This window comes from Cebidichthys violaceus, unplaced genomic scaffold (assembly GCF_023349555.1).
Source record: "Cebidichthys violaceus isolate CVI_PGR_0920_01 unplaced genomic scaffold, fCebVio1.0.p SCAF_91, whole genome shotgun sequence".
Classification (NCBI taxonomy): domain Eukaryota; kingdom Metazoa; phylum Chordata; class Actinopteri; order Perciformes; family Stichaeidae; genus Cebidichthys; species Cebidichthys violaceus.
The window spans coordinates 294,225-316,015 of NW_027176977.1; the positions used below are offsets into that span (position 1 = coordinate 294,225).

Consider the following 21,791-nt stretch of genomic DNA (forward strand, 5'->3'; position numbering starts at 1 on the left):
CATTTCACTAATGTAATGTTCCTCAAAAGATAACGAATAATGACCTGTTATACACAGCGACAGGTAAAGTAGACATTGCTTCTGGTATTATCTTGAGTCAATTGAGTCTTTGGAAAAAAGATTACATTAGGGTAATGTTAATGTCCATGATGTTCATCATCAAAAATCTGTTTTTACAGTGTTTTGTCCTTGCAGAGATTTAATAATATGTTTTCCACACTTCACTTAAACCATCACCTGCTTGTAAAGTATAATATCTGCCTATACCTCAGGAATTTCATGGCCACTTAACTTATGATCATATTATAATTTCATATTTCTATAACTATTACTGCTTTTATTATCATTGTATTACATCCACTGCTGCTGTTGTTATTAGTACTAATACTTTTTCTATTATTTCTGTTATTAACAGTGATTCTACTGCAGTTACTACTCTCATTATATTATTAATTTATATCATATAGATTGACTGTGTTATGTTGTGTTGTTCATTGTGTGCACATGACATCTATCACACTTCTGTCCATCCCGAGAGGGATCCTCCTCTTCTGCTCTCTCTGAGGTTTCTTCCTTATTTGTTCCTCTTAAAGAGTTTCATGGGGAGGTTGTCTTTTTCTGATGTGAGGGTCCAACGACAAAGGATGTCTTATGCTGTACAGATAGTAAAGTCCTGTTCGGCACATTTGTGATTTGTGATATGGGCTATACAAATAACATTTTAAACCGAAATTGCATAATGCATTATAACAGTGATTGTTATACATTATTTAAAAAATTGCAAAAAGATGTCAGTGAGTGACCAGCAAGTATTATGATACTTGAATTCAGCCATCATAAAATGCTTTATAATGTAGTAATGGTTTGTGTTATAAAGCATTATACATATTTATGAGTGCTTAACTATAATTATACAGTGTTATAAGCAATTTACAATGTGTTGCAATTATGTTTATAATGCATTATAGATATGTCATAGAAAGTGTTACCTAATGTTCTTCACTGACCCTCATCTAGCCAAAGCTGAGTGGATGAGCTCATCATCATGATGTATGTGTACGACCATTATCCAAATCATACAGTAGACAGACAAAGCCTCCTCTCCACCTTCATCTTGCCGAAACATTGCCCCTAAGACCCAAGGTCTCCTCTTACAAGCCTTTCCCAGGGCTCTCTGACAATGACTTTACTCCAACTCTCCGTGTCTCCTCTTTGATGATACTGAAAATAAATCCACTCCAAAAGTGTCCAGCTCATGTCATTATTGTTGGTTACATAGAGGTAGGGAGTGTTTTTTTCTTCTTTTGCTCTCAAAATGATCTCCAATTACTCCAAAAAGCTGTTTGTCACATCACATCATAGAGGCGGAGGTATGGATGAGGAGCAGCTGAGGAAAAAAAGAACCTTGGGGGCCTTCAAAGACGTCATTTGATCTGACAGAGCATTTGCACATTTGCACATTTCAGAAACCGGAAATTTGAGATCAAGCTTTTATGCTTGGTTGCAGTCCAAAGTGAGTGTGACACACAAATAATAGGCTGAAAATTGGCGGACGGGGATGATTGATAATCAGCGTGACAGTAGCCATGCTTGCTGCTTGTGCCTCTGAACATAGTGACAGGGGTCAGTGTGCTCCCCTGGGAGCAGAGCTGTGGACAATGGAAGGACAATGCAGTCAGGAAGGCTGAGCTCTATAGAAATCTAATGCATTGCCGAAGGATGTTAATGTGTGAGAATTAAAGGGCTGAGAAGTCTTTTTATTCTGGAAACCCTTTTGGCATCACGTTGAAGATCTGTCGTCAAGCTGGCATATAGTTAATATCTAGATTGTCAGTTAAATTTAGTCAATGCACAAAAGTTAAAGTAGCAAAGGTTGAGTAAAACTTTCTTGAATGAATATTTTAAAACTAATCTGTAATCAGGGGCCATAACTCCATTTAAATCCCAGTAAGGATAAACAATATAAAAAAATTAAATTAATGAGACTTGAATGGAAGATAAAATAATATTTTTCTTCCTATGAATATAGCTTTTGGTAGACTAAGCTTTGTCTACCAATTAGCATCAAGGTTGATACTGCTAATTAAGTACAGTAAACCTTATTCAACGTCAGAGAAGGAACACGCTGCCATCTAGTGTTGTCACTGGGGTAATGCTAGACGATTCAGGATATATGTTCACTATATATTGTACAACAAACGTGGTAGCAAACTGTTGCCTATTTTCACATCCAGCAGACACGGAGCAACATTAGCATTCATTTTAAGTCATGTTTGTGTCCACCTGAAGAACTTAAGTCTAATATCTATCTATTGCTCTCTCTCTCTCTCTCTCATATACACATATACAATTACACATGAAATATAATACCACAAAGGTTCTGTCCAACAATGTAATGATGTGGTGTGTTGAGAAAATTGCAGCTTCAAGGGTTATTAATTACAAGAAAGGCAGTTTTTAAACTTGTTGTCTGTGATTTGAATATCTGTATGCATGTCAATATAGCTGTAGAAATAACTTCACCCAGTCCCTCTGATGGAGGCAAACTTTATTCATGTTAAAATACAAGGCAGATGATGGGTCCAGCATGCAGTCACCACTACATGAGTATTGTTATCTTCTTCGATTCTGCTATTTTACTAGATAGATGTGGATACGTTAACAACACAACAACAAAACACATACATCTAATAGAAAAATTTAATGCGCGTCACTTTATACATTTCAGCCTTTCCAAGACCACACAAAGCAATACTGCCTCCATGACACAACTGCATTTTACAGTTAAGGTCTAGAAAGAGCTTGAAATCATCTTTTTCATGAACACTATCATTTTCAGTTTGAGTTCATGACTGCATTTGTACAAAGGTGTACTTGATCTTAGATACATAACTGAAATGTGTTTTCTGTGATGTGACTGAACCAGTCTCTTGTCAATATATAGTTTGGTATTCTGACCACAGTGAAGCAAAGTCTCTTCATTCTTCGTGATATATGCAGAAATGCAGTGTAGGGATAACCCACATGTCTAAATACTACGTGCACTAACTATAGCATCTTCAGGAATTGCCCAGTGCGATAGCTGCTGGGCGGGTGAGGTGATACTTACGAGCACCCGGCTGAGCGTAGCCGTGTTGCAGTTTACCGAGGGAACTAGAAGGTCGCCTCTGTGTTTTGGTTTGTACTTATCTCTGGAGTCTCTTGTGTCACCCTGATAAAGGGTGCAGACTGGGGACTCTATAGTTCTACTCTGGGACCTCAATGCTCACAAGGGCAGCAAAGGAGAAACCTGGAAGAGGTTAATTGGGAGGAACGGCCTGCCTGATCTGAACCCAAGTGGTGCTTTGTTGTTGGACTTCTGTGCTAGTCATAGATTGGCTAAAACAAACCCCATGTTCGAGCATAGGGCAATTAATAAGTATACTTGGCACCAGAAAAAAGAGGATTGACTTGTGGTAGTATTATTAGATCTGTGGCCGTATGTCTTGGTTGAAGAGAGCAATAGAGCTGTCCACTGCTCACCAATTGGTGGTGAGTTGGATCAGATGGCCGGGGAGGCTGCGGTGCAGACCTGGTAAACCTCATCATGAAGTGAAGGTGATCTGGGAAACAATTGGCTGAGGGCCATGTTGGTGAGGTCTTCAACTCCAACCTCCAGAGGATTTTTTCATCGATCCAAGCGAGGGATCCAAGTACAGGTACATGGAAATCCAAGTGGGCCATGTTCAAAAGGGTACCGGTTGGCCAAAAGGGTTGCAGCTGCTGTAGTTAGTAAAAATATGGGGCGTGGGAGGAGTTCAGTGAGACTATGGAGAAGGACTTTCAGTGTCCGGTTTGGGGACCTCACAGTTACATCTCTGCTCTTTGCAGATGATGTGGCTCTGTTGGCTCCATCAAACTGTGACCTTCAGCATGCACTGGGGCATGCACAGCTGAGTGTGAAGCTGTCAGGACAAGAGAGTACCTCCAAGTTTGAGACCATGGTTCTCTGCTGGAAAATGGTGGATTGTGCCCTCCGAGCTGGGAGTGAGTCACTGCCCCAAGCGAAGAAGTTCAAGAATCTGAGGGTCGTGTTCACTTGTGAGGGAAAAATGGAATGCTAGATGGAGAGGGGTTTCGGTGCAGCCTCAGCAGTAATGCTGGCTTTGTACCAGACCACTGTGATAAAGAGGGAGCTTTGCTGGAAGGCAAACCTGGCTTTGGGTAGTGACCAAAAAAGTGTGACCTTGGACATCTCCTTTTGGAGGTTTAGAAGCACTTGCAAGTTGTAAACAGTAAAACATGACTGACCTTAATGGCCTGGTGCAGCTGTCCCACCTGGCTGGACTGTAGGGCCACCCAGGTTTGTGTGCAGTACATTATTCATATAAATTGTTACCATGTATTTGTTAACATTGCAAAATCATTAATTAATCATAATTTTTGATAATTATATCATCAAGGCAATCTAATGGTCAAGAAATGTCAATTCCATAAGAATTTGGTAACTTCCATGAACTATAACTAACTTGAAACTCTTTAGTTTATGGTCATGGATGATTCTACACCTCACAAATTACATCCAGTGCCAACATTCAGTGCCAATCCAGGACGTAGCGTGTCCTTTATTAAGTAAGGCGTAAAGTAAAGGGGGTGAAGGTCAAGGTGATGGATAGGCGTGCAGCGAATAACATAACTGCAACTAACATTTCCCTTTTTATTAACAGAGACCACAATCTTTTTCCAACCAGTCGTTGTTTTTGTTGCCTAACCTTAACTACACCTTAACCAAAGTTTATTTATATATACATATATCAAATTGTTCCCCAACGGAAATCATATCATATATGACATGAACAGATATTTTTGATAGTGAGCATTTGAAAAACCTGGAAAAAATATGAATCTGGGGTTTTGTAGAATTGTCCGTTATTAATGTTCTTCTGTGTAGAGACAGTAAAGACTTCACAAAAAGTGAGAGGACAGAGAGTGGGAATGACAACACACTACAACGACAATGCAATAAAGATCCCTGGCCCAACTCAAACCGACCAGTTCCAATTGCACTTCAAGTTTGATTAGATTTTTATTTTATTTTTATTATAGCACCACACCGCTAGCTCTCCAAAACCCTCACTGGGCAAAAAATTTAGGACTTTTCTCTTCTTATGTCTGTTGATATGCAAACATAATATTCCCTTTTTTTGGCCTATGGCCAACTTTTCCCAAGGTCTACGTGCAAATTCATCCATATCATTTTGAGGAATTCAGCTAAAACCCTGATAATATCACAACATTACACAATGAACCATAGGTCACTTCCTTAATTTTTGAGATGATATATTGTAGATTTTTGTGATTAAGTTGTGGAGTCAAGTTCAGAATCGTCCTAATGGTCTCTGTAAAAGTACAGAGCAACTGTCCCACTGACAAAAGGCTTGGACTTCCCTTTATGCCTCTCTTATTTGCTAATCAGACTAATCAGGGTGTTTGCTGGTGTTTATTTAGAAAGTACCTTTACCATTTTGCAGCTGCCAGTGTGTACACTTTTCTGGAGCAGCTTTTGTGTCGCTGAATATCTTGAACTTCACGGCTTGGTGTGAAATATATACAAATAGGATTTACCCTGCTGACATGGTTCCTGTTCAGCCACACATCTCCATGATGTGAAAATTCACAAAAAGAGATGACTTATCCTCGTTCAGGACCCTTGGCTGGTTATCCCACCTCAGTCTTGGGTGCAAGAAGGTGCCTCAGCAGAGGTGGAGGAACAGGTCAGGAGCTCTGCAGGGCAGCCTCCTGCAGCAGCCACCTGTTTCTCTGCCCGCAGACACAGCTCCTGAAGGAAGTTGGCTGTCTCCGTTACCAGGTCGCTTTCATCATCTAACCAGGAGCATACACAGAGTAATTATGTCGGTTGTGTACATCAGTGCCAACACATGCGTTGAAGCATCACTAAGGCTCACTAAATTAGCTTGAGCGAGAGAACTGTAAAAACATTACATTTGCAGTACAGAAAACAATGTATACACTATCAATACCAGCTAACTATTGTTGAAGCAATGTTAATCAATTTCATGTCTACTGGATGTCTACTGAAAAAGATGGTCCTTATCACACCGGTGATGACCGAGGATCGGCGCGTCCACCACTTCTAGACTAAGAGTCAACCAGCTAACACACCATTCTGTCCCTGGAGAGGGACAGCTTGTCGCAGCCTTTGGAGTGAGAATAATCAGATTGGTGGGATCACAAGGCTACAAGCAAAGAGCTTAAAGTAACTTAATCTAAACTAATGCTACCACAGTAGTTAACCTGCTAAGCGAAAAGATGAAAACTGAATGTTCTCTTGGATGACACCGGAATTTATACCTATGCCTGGCAGACAAGCTGAACGAGTTCTACTGTTGCTTTGAAAGACAATGGAACAGTCTTGACCCCATCCCCCATGGCTCCATCAACCAGCCCTAGACCACCAGGTCCCCCTCCTCCAGCTCAGCAGGGGCCCATGCCTCTGGCCTCCACCATCATCCCCGTCCCCAAAAAACCAAGGATCACAGGACTTAACGACCACAGGCCCGTCGCCCTGACCTCTGTGGTCATGAAGTCTTTTGAGCGCCTTGTCCTGTCCCACCTAAAAACCCTCACTGACACACTCCTGGACCCCCTGCAGTTCATCTACAGAGCCAACAGGTCTGTAGACGACGCAGTCAACATGGCCCTTCACTTCATCCTTCAGCATCTGGACTCCTCAGGAACCAACACCAGGATCCTGTTTGTGGACTTCAGCTCTGCACTTCAACACCATCATCCCGTCTCTGCTGCAGGACAAGCTAGAGCTTAATGCTCTAAAGACAGTGGAGATGGTTGTGGATTTCTGGAGGAATGCAGCCATACCTGCCCCTATCACCTGTCCATCAGGACCAAGACCTCACGCCACATGTTTCTTCCCATCTGCAGTGGGGCTCATCAACAAAGCCCGGGACCCCCACTGACTCTGTCATCCCAGGACAATTTCCTTCCTTCCAGTACACTCCCTTGCACATCCCTTCCCTGTTTCTTTATTTAAATACACCCGACACTTTACATTACACTTTCATTTTACTTGTTTATAGTACTGCTATCTGTTTGTTTGTGCACTTTTTATATTTTATTGTACATTTGAATTAGTTTTTGCACTGTGTTGATTGTTATTAATTGTTTAATGTTTAATGTTATGCACCACCCGTCATGTCAAATTCCTTGTGCAAATAAACGGTTCTGATTCTGATTACGCTAGTTGTGGCTAATGTAGCCTGGAGCTTCTCGCTTGCAGCAGCGATAAGGAGCTACAGAGGGTAAGCTCACTTCTTTCTAACTCCATACATATTTTTCAGATTTTTGAACATGTGGCCTTCACAACTAACCAACGTTGACTCAAGTTCACTCAAGTGACATCTCTTGAGGATATTAATCAGTCTTCACACAGCTCACAGACACCAAAGGCTTTATAAGTTATACATTTTTTTAAATGCAGTAGTACTCCAATACCTGGAAACACACTTTGATGAGTAAAATAAGAGGGTTTCAAGTGCATCCACACGGCTTGCAAACGCTGCTAAAAGTGTATAAAATCAGAATAAAACAAGCTCTGGCCTGAGCATGATGCTAACATTGGTCCTCTCTCTATCAATCCACAGGTACTGCAAAACTCGTTTTTCTGTCTTTAGCTTGGTTTACGATCTAATGTGAATGCAGTAGTACATGTTTTGTAATGTTTGAACAGGATTTGGAGATGTGTGATAAAGTTAGCTTCATTTGTAGCTAATTGTTCCGACAAACGTCGTAGTGCGGCCTATCTAGTTCTGTCTGTAAAACGTCAGTGTTACACTGTAGTTTTGCAAGTGTAAGTAACTAACATAAGCCTTCTGTAGCATAAGACAATGTGTTTTACATGAGAGTATTAGCCAGCCATCAGTAAGTAAATGGTTTGGAGAAAGATACGACATTCAAGCTAGTTTAACACGTCTCACACATCTAACATCGTGGTTGCGCCATACTGTTAAGCTCTGCTGTTTAACGCAATTGTGTGAGAATGTTGTCAAAGATTTTGTCTATTATTTGTGTCTATTATGCTACCGTGAATAAATGTTAGCAGGACTGTATGTGTTAATATGTGAGCTACGGTAAGTATGAACAGTACAGTTTTGAGTTATATTACTTTGGAATCTGTGTTAATGTGGAATAGATTTGAAATCATTTCAAACCTGGTCACACCATGTTTATATAAATTGAGAAATGTTTTGATCTGCAATTGTGTGTCAGAATAAAACAAGCTCTGGCCTGAGCACGACGCTACCTTTGGTCCTCTATCAATCCACAGTTATATCTATTGGCTACACAGTGCTTCCTAGCCTGTGTAACCTTTGCTGCTAGTCCGCGTTTCCCTTAATAACACATGCTCTCATGCACAAACATGCACTAAAAGGCATGGTTGAAGTGTGACTTCATTCTCTGCTCTTGCAGTCTGCCACGTACCTGACAGGCACTGGGATACAATGCACAAAGGGTGAGAGGAAGTGGGAAACACACAGTCATCCCCAAACAATAGGCCTCAAGAACAAGATGTGCGGCACATAACTGTAATGCACATAAAGAAGATGAGCACTGTGGAAGCAACCTTTTAATCACTTGTCTTCATCGTCTTGAGACAATTGGCTATTTTCATCTCCATACAGGTCACTGTGTGTCAACTCTTTAAATTACTCATCCAGGAAGATAGGCTTTGAAAAAAAATCTTGATCTTACATGTGAGTTAAAGGCAGACAGAGATACTGCATTGTCATTGGTGTTGGCTCTAAATGTCAATCTGGAGAAGAAATGTCATGACTGCTCTGCCGCGGAGTGAAATGCTCATCATAAACATCTGTATTCTTCTGAACCTTAAGTAAAGATTATTTTCTTCAAATTGGAGGAAGTTTCCTTAAGCAATGTATTCTTCTACATCACCTCTCAGTTCTTTCAACGTTGGAGTATCCATCTCCGGGTCGGCATCCTGCTCCTGCATACACCTGCACATCTTTTTGTGGGTGAACCAGTGGAGCTTTTGGCACATCAGGCTGCAGTAAGTCACCTTAAAGACAAACAAAAAGTAATTTAGATGACATGATTGAATTATATTACAGAAGGTGGCTTTCAACAGACTTTGACTTACTGCTTTACAAAGGGAGCATCTCTTTTCTGCTCCCTTCTCCCCACATGTAGCACAGTAATCAGCATCTACAAACGTCATCTGACCTGTTATAGCCTGGTTCAACACTGAGAACGCTGTTGGGTCAGTGCCCTGAAATTAGATGTAATGGTATATTAAAGTGATATCAACAACAGGGATTAAAAAGAAAATGATTACTCAGTAACCTGCTATCAACAACTTCTATTAACCACTGTTCCAACAACACCCTTCCTCATTTATCCTTTAAAAACAAAGGCCTTTTGCTACAAATTATATTAAATATACTGCAATTCCAATCTCTATTGGTGTAATGATCCTCACCTGCTGCTGTAGGAGTGTTGCCTCACAATAAGGAAACTTCTTGATACAATCCCGAATGAACTTCTCCTGGTACTGTGGGAAGCCATCACTGTCTCTCCCCCTCAGCAGGCTGGGAGCCAGCAGGATAAAAGCAGGTCAAGGACGACAGAAACATGAATATTATATATAACTATGATTCCAGTTTTCCTGACCATTCAAACAGTATATTGTACCTAGTGGCTGGATTCCTAAAATATTTTTTGTAGATATTTTGGGTCCCAAAAGGTGAACCTTCCTGATTGTGGTGGCTTCTAGACATGTGCTTTATTAAGCTTCCCAAATTTCTCAAGATCTCACAATCTAACGTGCAGGTTAATATGAAACTTACAGAGCAACACCGTCGGCAGGTGCAGCATCAGCTGTAGCTGTGACACAGTTCATGGACGATATCACAGGGCTCGAACACCCTTTGTTTCTGATTGCAGCAATTTGTGTCAAAAATCAGATTCCGTCTGAATCATAACTCACTCAAATATGACCACCCAGACAGGAACTGAATTTGTTTCAGAATCTCTTGTTCCAGAGGTTTGAATTTGCACCTTATATACACACCTTTATATATATATATATATATATATATATATATATATATATATATATATATATATATATATATATATTTGCACTCTTACCAGCATTATACTGTAAATGCTGTACAACAATTTCTTTGAGATGATTAAAGTTTTATCTTATCTTAAGATGGGCATTGTATGACTCAAGCAACATTGAAGTGTACATTTTCAGAAATGTCTGGAATTCAATTTAAGATATACAGACATGTATTTGTATTAGTATTAGTATACATCTGCCCTTGCTAAGTGGAGAGGTGCAGATACTGCGTCTGTGTGTCTGTCTCTTTCCATGCTGCATGAATGCTCCTCATTCACCATTTTTCTTTCCCTAAGTTTGAACCTGACTGAAGTTTTCTTCAACAAAAGATTATTCAACAGAATGCAGAATGCACTCTCCATCAAGCTTTAGCTAATCACAAGTCCAATGGCAACACCGGGCCACTACCTTTACTCGGTAAAGTTAAGGTGGAGCTTGAACGTATGCAGAGAATCAGAAATTATGATCCAAGAAAAATCAGTAGGTTTGGATCTGTGCACAACAAAAGGATTTTGACCAGCTGAAAAATTGTCAGCCTCATGCAGTACAGCTACTCCATTTTCTATACCGAGATCAAACCCTGCTTACTGCAGACACTCTCTCGTGGGCACCTGTAAGTCAGGGCACAAGATTAAAGAACTCAGACAGAGTTTTTGGTTCTTTTTAATGGAAGAATCCTAATCTACTTAAATGAGATAATGAATAGTCTGCCTGCCAGTTCAACACAACAAGCAAAACTTGGAGAACAGCTGCAAGGGGACAGTGTTTAAGGCCATCTCATTTTACCTGAGAGGATGGCCTGATCAAGCAGACTGGCTGAGCTGTACTCACTGTGTATGGGGAATTGTTGCTCAAAGGCGCCAGACATTCTCGCAAATATGCGCAACTTTGTATTACATGAGGGAAATCAGGGGATGATAAGGAGTAGAAAGCAAGCCAAGGAAACAGTAGGGTGGCCCAGACTGAGAAGCCAACAGAATGAACTGGGAAAAAACATTTAATGATACTGATACTGAGATCGGTCCAATACTGACTCAAATAGCTGGATCCGGTATTGGTGACAATGGGTCGATCTGGTATCGGATACCATTATTTAATAAATAACAATTCAGTAAACTTAAATCTTTGTATTTATTTGTTACATTTTGTTTAACAAAGTTCGGAGAGCTATGTTTAAGACACATCGCATGTTGCCTTACACATAACAGAATGATCCCAGTTTCTTCCACACAGTGAGGCAGACAGCTAATAATAGCTAGTTTAACATGCGTATAGATCGGTACTTGGTATGGGCCCAGTGAGCTTCCGAAGAGACAATGTCAAAAAGTAGGTACAGATTTGTTCACCCTCAACACCTGATACTCGAGATTTGTGGAGAAAACTGACAACCTCTTGGCAGCTCTCCAAAAGTGAAGCCAAAACATCGTAATGCTCCCTTGTAGCTTGCTGCAGTGTAGCTTATAAGCCCCCTCCATGTTTGTGGATTGGACATGTACCAAACAAAAAAATCAAAGTACACAAAATACATTTTTCCAAAAGATAGTTTCTGTCAATTTAGGTAGTTCTCATCACCCTGATGTATGTTCAAGTGTACAGTTTTCTGAGTAGTGGATTAATAAGTTGTATGAATAAGGAGGTGGTTCCGGCGGATGTATGGGTGGGACCTCAATACCGTGGCTCCACTTCCCAATCACTACTGCGCAGACTCTGGTTTCAAATGATGTCAAAAGCACAAGATGGCAGGTCCCATATCTGGGATATTTTGACTTCACTGTACAGTGGGAGGAAGTGTGGACACGTTGTCCATCGATACAATCTATGATTCAGACGCATCACAAGTAGCCCTAGGAAGCAATGGAGAAGCAGAGCGCCATGTCCAGACTGTGAAACGGCTGCAAAAGAAAGCTCTAGACTCAAACCTTGCTCTGTTCGCCTAAAGAACTACTCCATTGTCTAATGGCTATAGTCCTGCTAAACCTTCCCAGCATCCATACCTGCTCACTCCAGGCATTGCTGACAGTTTAGTCAGTTTACTTTGTGGATTTGTTAATAAAGATTAATTTGTACATGACCAAACAAAAGGGTTGCCTAACCTCGAAACCTTAAACCAACACTGGAACTTGCTGTTGCATTCAAACAGGCCCTTTAATACATGCAATAATACTACACAACATCAGAGTTATTCATTTTCTGATGCTGTTAAAGGTAATCCAGGGATTTTTGCTGCTGGAAAATAAGCCTAGATAATAAAAATATAGATCCTTTTGTTAAGACAAAAAAAAGAGTTCCATGGATAAAAAAAGTGTGCCATAAGCCTTGGAATGGTCAAAGACACTGAACATTTGCTGTTCTACTTTCCCGCCTGAAACAGTAAGGTCTTGGGTTGTACTCAAGCGGGTTCAGTGATCATTGCAATCGAAGAAAACACTATACTATCACTATAATGTTATTATACAGTATTTTAAATGGTTCAGAAGAAAAGGATGGGCCTTTAATAACAAAACACAGATTGATTTAACCACAATTACGAGAGCAACTTGATGTTGATCTACCAGTCAAGTCAAGTCCATTTTTTGTTTTATAGCACCAAATCACAACAGAAGTCATCTCATGACACATTTCATATAGAGCAGGTCTGGACCCTACTCTAACCCCCTGTAAAATGAGTGCTGGGAGTGCTGCTGGTTATATATTCAGAGGACAGACTCATTGCACTCACTTCTTGACAAGTGCATCCAGCTTGTCATCTTGTTTCTGCAGGAAGGCCAGGCATTTCTGCAGCACACAGCTGATGTAGTGCATCTTTATGGCAAGGATCTCATTCATGTCTTGCTGCTTCACACACTGCTCACACAGCATATCCATCACCTGGTAACACTTCTCCAGAGCTGCCACATCGACCAGCACAGGGTTCTCCTTCACCAGCATGACTATCTGACAGATTGGAGAGTTAGTTAGATAAACATTTCTGGGCAGAAATAATGTCACTGATTGAGACATAAAGAAGAGAGTTCATCAGCAAATCACCAAAGTCATAAGAATTCATCCTCTGGGCACCAAGGATATGTGTACCAAGTTATATGGCAATCCTTCTAATAGATATCATTCTATCAGGCTAGATGGAATTTTATTTGAAAAAAATGAAATATCAACTGCATGGTGGTGCAAGAAGAAAAGTCAGGGGATCCCCAGGGGGACCAGGTGGCTCTATCCTCTGAGGAACAGGAATTCACCCAATAGTTGTTGAGATATTGCCATCCATTGGTCACATGGACCTTAATGGAATTCAAAGAGCACTGGCCTATCTAAGCACCACTCTGAATGTAATCTCTATTATTAGCAATACACCATAAATCAGAATCCTTATTCAGTCCAAGGATGTAGTCAGTGGAGGGCGGTTGCAGGAAGAGTTGAGAAGTGCAGGGGTAGGTGGGTTGGTGGGTAGGTGGGTAGGTAGGTTGGTGGGTAGGTGGGTAGGTGTGTTGGTGGGTTGGTGGGTAGGTGGGTAGGTGTGTTGGTGGGTTGGTGGGTAGGTGGGTAGGTGGGTTGGTGGGTAGGTGGGTAGGTGGGTTGGTGGGTAGGTGGGTAGGTGGGTAGGTGGGTTGGTGGGTAGGTGGGTTGGTGGGAGGGGGCCTATGCGTCGAAACTGTCAAATACGTAACCCGCTTTGCATCCACGGTACTTCCTCCTGATTTTGTACGGGATCTCCAGCTTCTCCCTGGGTACCTTAGCCGATCTTCCGGCAAGGAGCTTTTCCTTCCACAGCAGGCACTCACATATCTCCCCAACAAAGAGAAGTCTCCCAAACACCAGTCTTTGGAATAGGTACAGCCTGTGTGTTTAAACTCTTTGCAGAGATAACAAAATTAGGAGAATGTGAATATATATGACCAGTAACTTGATCATAGCTTATATGACAAAATGCAAGCTGAAAGATCAGTGCTGACTGTGTGCCTATGCTGCTTTACCCCTCCTCGTTTGCACATTCCTTTGACACAGACCACTATGAGCTGGTTTCATTCATTTAATTAAATAAGGTTTTATTCAGTGGGTGATATCATGTGTTTAGTATCTTTCAGCTACTGAGGAGGCCCATCTTTCAACCATTAATGCTGAAGACCATTAATACAAGAAAGTTAGATTTTTTTGGAAGTGGTAAAGTTTCGCTCCAGTGACACTAGAACCCCTGGACAGAAGACTATAAAACAAGGGGAAGCTCTTCTTTCTTCTCCTCTGTAGTTCCTGCTCTTCGCTCTTCAGTTTGATCCGTTGCCTATAGCAGATGTGCCTCCTACCAGATCTCAGCTGAATCCCCAAGCTGCTCCGAACCTGTTCAAGTTCGGCTTCTAGTCAACTTTGAAAGAAAGAAACTTTGAAAAAAGAAACTCTGAATTCAACCACCAAAAGGGTGAAAAGATGTTACCGTCTTGCTAACTGTTGAGAGATACATATCGGCTCAATTTGGGCTGTCAGTGGGACCGAGCACACACAAAAATGACCAATGACAAAAAGGACCTCAAGCCAAGAATCGACTGCCCCCTCAGCACAATTTTTCCCTGACCATCAAAACCGCAAAGGGATACTGGGGTTGATAATATAGACTACTAAGTAACGGCACATGTGCTCCGAGCCGCACGGAGGCATTTATGCTCATGCCCAGTTTGTTGCATTATTCTCCGAAACGATAGATGGCGTACAAACAAAATGAACTGTGAAGAATCACAAAGATAACAAGTGTAACCAGCAAAAAACCAACCTCAACAATGCAGAAGAGAAGAGTGATTGTAATTATCTGAAAACTCATCTCATACTCATGGATTACTATAGTTCCTTTATACAAGCCCTGTAAAGAACGATGTCAAGTATTGCATGTATTATAAAGAAACAACGGTTGAATATCCTATAAACAATTTGATTTGGCTGCAAAATATTTACTCAAATGTAGACATTTATGACCTTGTGTTTCTAAAACATTTCAAATTGGCCATCTTTGAATAATCTCCAGACATGTTAATAGTTATTTTATCAGTCAACTCTTTGTGACAGTCATGTCTGAAAAGCTCTGATTGCGTACAATGTCACATGTGTTCAAATTCAGAGGTGCCAACCAAACGCTTCGGAGCTTTGGCGCACCATGCACAGGCCATGATTACGTCATTTTCGCTTTGGCGACCATAAACTACGCTTTAGTTAGATTTAAGCAACAAAACTACTTGTCTAGTTTAAGACAAAGATATACTTAGTTCGGTTTGGTAACAAACCTACTTAGTTAGGTTTAGGAAAAGATCATCGTTTGGGTTAAAATAACTCACATTGAGGACAAACAGTGGTCTCCTGGCTGAAAGACCGGGGTTTGTTGGACACATCCACCTACTCTGCGTGGGCTTTGACGATCTTTATACGTCCTGAATCATAATTACGGGGATAACATACAAAACGATTTCATTGGATATCTACAAACTACTGACCATTATTGATTGTAGGTATCGCTACGAATGATGGATGACAACCGCCTGAAAACAACCATAATGCAGAAAGAACAGCATAGATATGTGTAGACCCTGCTCATGAAGAACTTAAGTCTGTTGAGATATCTGGTTCACACTATTCAGAATAAGCATGTAAAGCTGAAGGCAAAGAAATAGTTAATACTGTCTAATCGGTTACTAATAACAGAGGGCTTCTCACTCGGCAGTCTGCAGTCTTGCTGCTCTTGCTGTAGCAGCTTTAGCTCTCGGTTTCAACGTTGTTAGGCTGACAAAACGGGCATGCAGGGTTTCCTTTGGAGATCTTGAAAGCTTAACTAGAAAAAGAAATGCCTGGACATAGTTTTATATTTTTCACAAGTTCTGAGCTTATTCTTTCTGTCATTATTAAGTGTTATCCATCACATGATTCAAGGAATCCTACCCTTTCTTTCTTGTGCAGTGACAAGTCACCATCACGCACCACCTTTGTGAGAGCATACAAAAAATTGCTTTGTAAAAAGATACTTGTGTAAAACTTAATTTGTTGAATAACTCCATAGTCAACACGGCGAGTTTAGTTTTTTTAATGTGAAAAGTTGTATTTAGGGAAGTTTGGCGTGAATACTTATTTTGCTCTGTGAGTTACAGCCACTGATTGGATATTTTGCTGTTTTTATATTTTGGTCAATACTACCAAGCAAGCACTAAAACACACTGCAAACATTGAACACAATGTAAACTATTTACAAAATAATACTGATCAATCAATGAAAACAGCTTTCTCCTGCGGCTGAAAACAGGGCCACTGTAGAGCTAAACGATTTACATATTTACATGTTTGTGTTCAGCGTTCTGCAGCATGCTCCACTACTGCAGGACCCTTCTTGTCATGCCAGTCTGCAAAGCAGTGCACTGCAAACACAACGTCACAGTGACGGCTCCTCCAGGGGACACATCCACCACAATTTGTGCATTACGTAGGGCTGTAAATGCACCTATCCTATAGTGGCCATGTCTTGACAACTATTGGCTGAATTGACATGAAATATTAGTTATGGATGTTTAAGGTTCCCTCATGCTGAATCCTAATGACATTAGAGATCTCTTAACGCTTCATCTAGTGCCAGCTGCAGGTCAAACTTTTCACATATGCAATCGCATGCCAGTGAACCTGTGAATAAGTGGGCAGGTTTTAGCTCATTAGCAGTCCTCACCTTGACCGGGTTTAGGTTGGTGGTCATGATGATCTTGTGCAAGGGTCCTGCCAGCCTGGGGGGTAGCCTGGGCTCACTCTCCAGCCCCTGTGGTCTTGTGTAATACTCCAGCCTCTCCCGCGAGAAGAAATTGTTAATCACTGTTACACAGTCGTGCTGGCCTGGAAGGAGAACGTACAGGTTAAGATGTAACCACCGTCGCAGTCACTAGTTAACTGGCAACACAGGCCATGTCCACACTACTCCGTTTCCATTTGAAAACGCATATGTGTTGCTACGTTTACACTGAGCGTCCACACTACGCCGGAGTTTTCGAGCACCGAAAACGGAGGAGTTTGAAAACGCTCCCGAGGAAGGATAAGTTTGAAAACTCCGGAGTTGCGTATTCGTGTGGATGGTCGAAAACGGATGACGCCCACACCCGTGTTCGCTACTTGATTGGTTCTTAGCAGTCATGACATGTCCTTCCCTGATTCGTCACGCCCCTATCACGTGACCCTTACCCAGAAGATCACAAACATTGATTATCGATTGACTACCAGGTTAATTCAACATGGACAACTGATTACAGGTGTTGCTGACCTTGTTGTCTTTACTAGCAGCTGTTGTTCAGTTAAAGTCTGCATTTTTGCGGAGGAAGCAGCTGTTATTGGAGCGATTAGTGAGCGGTGTGAAAATGTAGTAGTGTGGATGTAGCCACAGTCTAAGCCTGTCTCACCTACAAACGCTGCCATCTGAGCAGCAGTGCGACCCACAGAATTCACCAGGTTTTTCTCTGCTCCTGCATCCAGCAACATGGAGGTGATGTCTGTCTTCCCTGGAGGAGGTGGATCAGTGATTTTCATTTTAGAAATACAACACCAATTATTTTTCTCGACTAAAATGACAATGGATGTTCGTCAATATAACTAGAATTTGATTTTTCAGAACTTCAAGAGAACCGTACAACAAATGCTGGAAAACTGAGTGACAGTTATACCTGACAGGCCAGCAAACATGAGAGCAGTGTATCCATATTCATGCTGGTTGCAGTTGACATCGGCCCCATACTGCAGCAGCAGACGACACATATCGGCCTGACCCTTATACGCTGCATGCATCAGTGGAGTCATACCATACTTAAGAAACAAATGAGAGAGACAACATTACACGAGGAGTTAGCTCATTTTATGCTGATGAACCTGGAAAAAGAAGCACGCAAGAAGCATTTACTTAAAGCAGCATCAGCTGATTTGTTTGATCACTTGTAGGGCAACAAGCTGAAAACACATTATTAACATTTATATTACAGAGCTGGTAATTAGTGTGTAGGATTACGGGGTATCTAGTGGTGGGGTTACAGATTGCAACCAGCTGAACACCCCTCCCTTCGGTTAACATGAAAACTCAAAAGGCCCTCATCACACATTCTGACCCAGCTATGTGTCATTCACTTTTCGTTCTCCTCCTGGGGGATTTTAATATCCACATTTATGACACTAACAGCAAACCTGCCACAGAATTTGTGCAACTGCTACAATGCCTCAACCTAACACAACACATGAACTTGGATTTGGTCTGCTCCACTGGTCTTACAATACATCAACTCCACTGCCTCAACTTCAACATCTCTGACCAGCTGGCAGTCACTATGCACATTGACAACCGTAATGGTAAATGGTAAATGGACTGTACTTCCGACCACTCAAAGCACTTTCACACTACTTGTCATCATTCACCCATTCACACATTGATGACAGGGGCTAAGTGTTGAGGTTATTGTCTTTAACCTCATTAAAGGTGCATGTGGCACCTATTCACCTCAATGAAACATTCATTCATTATAAATTCATTTATTCCTGGAATTTAAAAGCTCATTTGTGTTTCAGATTTCAGCTCATGGTCAAAACCTTCTGCACATTCAAAACATTTCCCAAAAAATCCCAAGATGTTGAGAATAAATAATATTATAATTAGGGCTGGGCAAGTTAACGTGTTATTATCGCGTTAACGCATTAATTAATTAACGCTGACAATTATTTTATAGCGCATTAAGGCAGTTCTTTTTTTATTATTATTAAGCAGACATTTTTAACACAAGAACCTGGCAGCGAGCGGTGAACAGTTGTTTGTGTGGCGTCTCTTCCTGCTTTTCTTTTAGAGTTTTTAAAGTGTTTTTGTTTGGAATATGTATAATAAGCATATCATTTAGTTATCCTGCTGAAAATTTAACAAACGTAAAAAAGAAAAAGAAAAAACATGACGTAGATAGCTTTGCAGTTTTCAAGGTGTATATTTCAAATTGCATCTATTACACACATGAAAATAAAGTTGTGAACACCGGCTGAATATTTATTATCAGAATCCTTTTAACTGTATTTTAACTGCTACTGTGTAAAGGGAATACTGCTGTTCAAAATAACCTGATTTGTTTAAAGTGTTTGTAAACCAATTGTTATTGCACTTTTGTTCATATAGCAGTACTTTTAAAATAAAAATGTGCAATACACTACTTTTGAATTCATTATTGAATTTTGAGCATAAGAATGTGATTAATCGTGATTACAAATTTGAATCGTTGCCCATTTTTATATTTCACAATATTTCCATATTAAAGTGATTAGGGAGATAGTTGTGTTCCAGCAGCAGGTTACCAGCAACAGTAAATACATTAGTAAGTACATCAAGAACTCTTACATCACGTCACCCCTGTCCTCCAGAATCTCTGGCTAAATATATGAATTCCCTGTGTATGCCTTACATCACACACAGAGAACACTTGAAACAAAAGGTGACTGTGTGGGCAGTGATGTCTCTGTCACCACATCTGATTCTGACAGACGGCACTCTGAAGGAGTCTGTGAGCTACATGTAGTGGCGTGATGCTATTATCAAATACCTTTGAGGGCTGTGTCTGCCTCTCAAGAGTCAACTCCATATGTCTCCATCACAATGGATAACATATGCTACAGTGACATAACTGTTGCATTGTGGGTGGTCAGGAGGGGGATGTAGTGATTTATGGTGCCATCATTTTGTAAAACACATCTTGAAACATGAGTCTCCTGTAATGTTGTAAAATTGTGAGCACCACAAACCAGTTGCCATTGAGCACCACTGTATCACCATATTACATTAAAAGAAATATATTTTCTAAAAGAGTTGTGGCAGAGTTTCTCAACCTTGGATCTGGTGCCCCACACAGGGTCACTTGATAAGGGTCCAGTAGGATTTGTAATACTTACACTATGCATGTATGTGTTGTTAACAAATGACTTTTCAATAATTCCATATAGGAGATTATGCTAAACAAATTATACACAAATGCAAATTTACAGTACAACCCTTGCCAGGAGTGACAATTGAGTCGACATTGATAGAGGGAGAAATATGCTCTATTGATGTTTTGGGTAGACTGGTCCTTTCAATATGAAGATCAATCTGACCAAGTCTGATTTACATAAATACATCTATTAGTGGAGGCTGAAAGTTCAATTTCAACTGAACTGCTTTTTTTTTTTACTTTGAAAGCTCCAGAAAAAGCTTTTGAATTGTTGTTGTTTTTGTTCAAACACAAATTACTGTTTATAAATGACTTTAACTGCTAACATTAAAACAATTTTCCCTTTCTATATTCATACCTCATCCAAACAGTTGACTCGTACATCTTTGCTAGCAAGCAGCTGGGAAGCTTCCTGTACATCACCTGCAGACCAAAAGGTATCAGTGTAAAAACACACCTGGTGGAGACGTTGAGGTGAGGACATTAGAGCAAGAAACAACAGCAACAATAGAGGAGTGTCAAAAACAAACATCAATACATTACAATCCATTACACCATACAACATTACGATTGTTATCATATCAATATATATATATATATATATATATATATATATATATTGGTGCAAATTCTGAATTCTGAATTTTCATTGTGTCCTTACCAGAACTATATAATCTGGTAGGAAAACAACATTTTTCCATGAAAGAAAATTTTATTTGACATTAGTTAATTATTTATTCATCATCAGTGTCTATTTTCCTTATGATTAGTGTCAAATTACATATTCATGACCAGGACACTTTTTTTTTTTCAGAAAGGACATCCCCATAAAATACAATAACAGTACCATGATTTTACACACGCAGTAATATCATTAAAATGATATGGTAAATATTGATTTGAATACAGTGCAATTTCAATGTTTGGACAATTTACTGTGCTACAAAATGATCTTAAGTGAGTGCCTACAATTTCACTGTTAAGGAATAACATTAATACACAAAATTTGTCATAAACAAAGTTTTCAAAAGTTTATAATAAGTGAGAAGAACAGTGAGTGAATGAAGCTAGAAGTGTAATCGTATAACTGATAAATAATAACTTACCAGCACTAATAACTTGCAGGATCTTCTGCTCAGATGCTGATAGATCTCCTTTCTGAGAAGCAGCCATCCTCTCTGATCAGCTCTGTTCTGTCTGAATGATCTGATCTCTTCTGTCCTGCTCTGCAGTTTGGTCCAGCTGACAGTTACAATCTACGGGTAGACTGAGAAACTGCTCGGACACAACAAAGAATGGATCCATCCCTGGAACGTACCACTATACCAAACTAAGGGAGAGACACCTGTTGTCTGCACTATAAACATGCTCAAAGGAATCCATATTGTATTGATTTCATCTATACATAAAGTTGGGCTCTGACTGACTCCTGAATGTGTTAAATGTGTCATTCAGTCCAGACTCATAGATTCTGAATCTATGTGATTTCTATGATCATGTGTGGGAGGCAGTGGTGGTACGTCTGCCAAGGAAATTGATTTGTTGCTGCATCCTGCTGATACAATTAAAAAAAATGAAATATGTCAGTTTAGGGGTATAGCCTCATCTCATTGGTCTACTTGAGCTAATACAAATGTATTCTGTGTGAATCTCTGTAATTTCCTAAAAGTTAAGCAATTTGAAAAGTG

General features: G+C 40.3%; 1 protein-coding gene across 1 annotated transcript; it reads right to left on the bottom strand.

Moving 5' to 3' along the window:
• Window positions 1-5,707: 5,707 nt before the first annotated feature.
• On the bottom strand, window positions 5,708-21,276 carry LOC137867930 (ankyrin repeat and MYND domain-containing protein 2-like). The gene is made up of 10 exons (XM_068704424.1): window positions 21,210-21,276; window positions 20,462-20,526; window positions 17,821-17,959; window positions 17,560-17,658; window positions 16,842-17,002; window positions 12,879-13,093; window positions 9,476-9,620; window positions 9,173-9,301; window positions 8,968-9,091; window positions 5,708-5,862 (listed from the first exon to the last, which is right to left on the bottom strand). The coding sequence occupies exons 1-10, from the start codon at window positions 21,274-21,276 to the stop codon at window positions 5,708-5,710; spliced, it is 1,299 nt and encodes a 432-aa protein (XP_068560525.1).
• Between the last annotated feature and the right edge of the window lie 515 nt (window positions 21,277-21,791).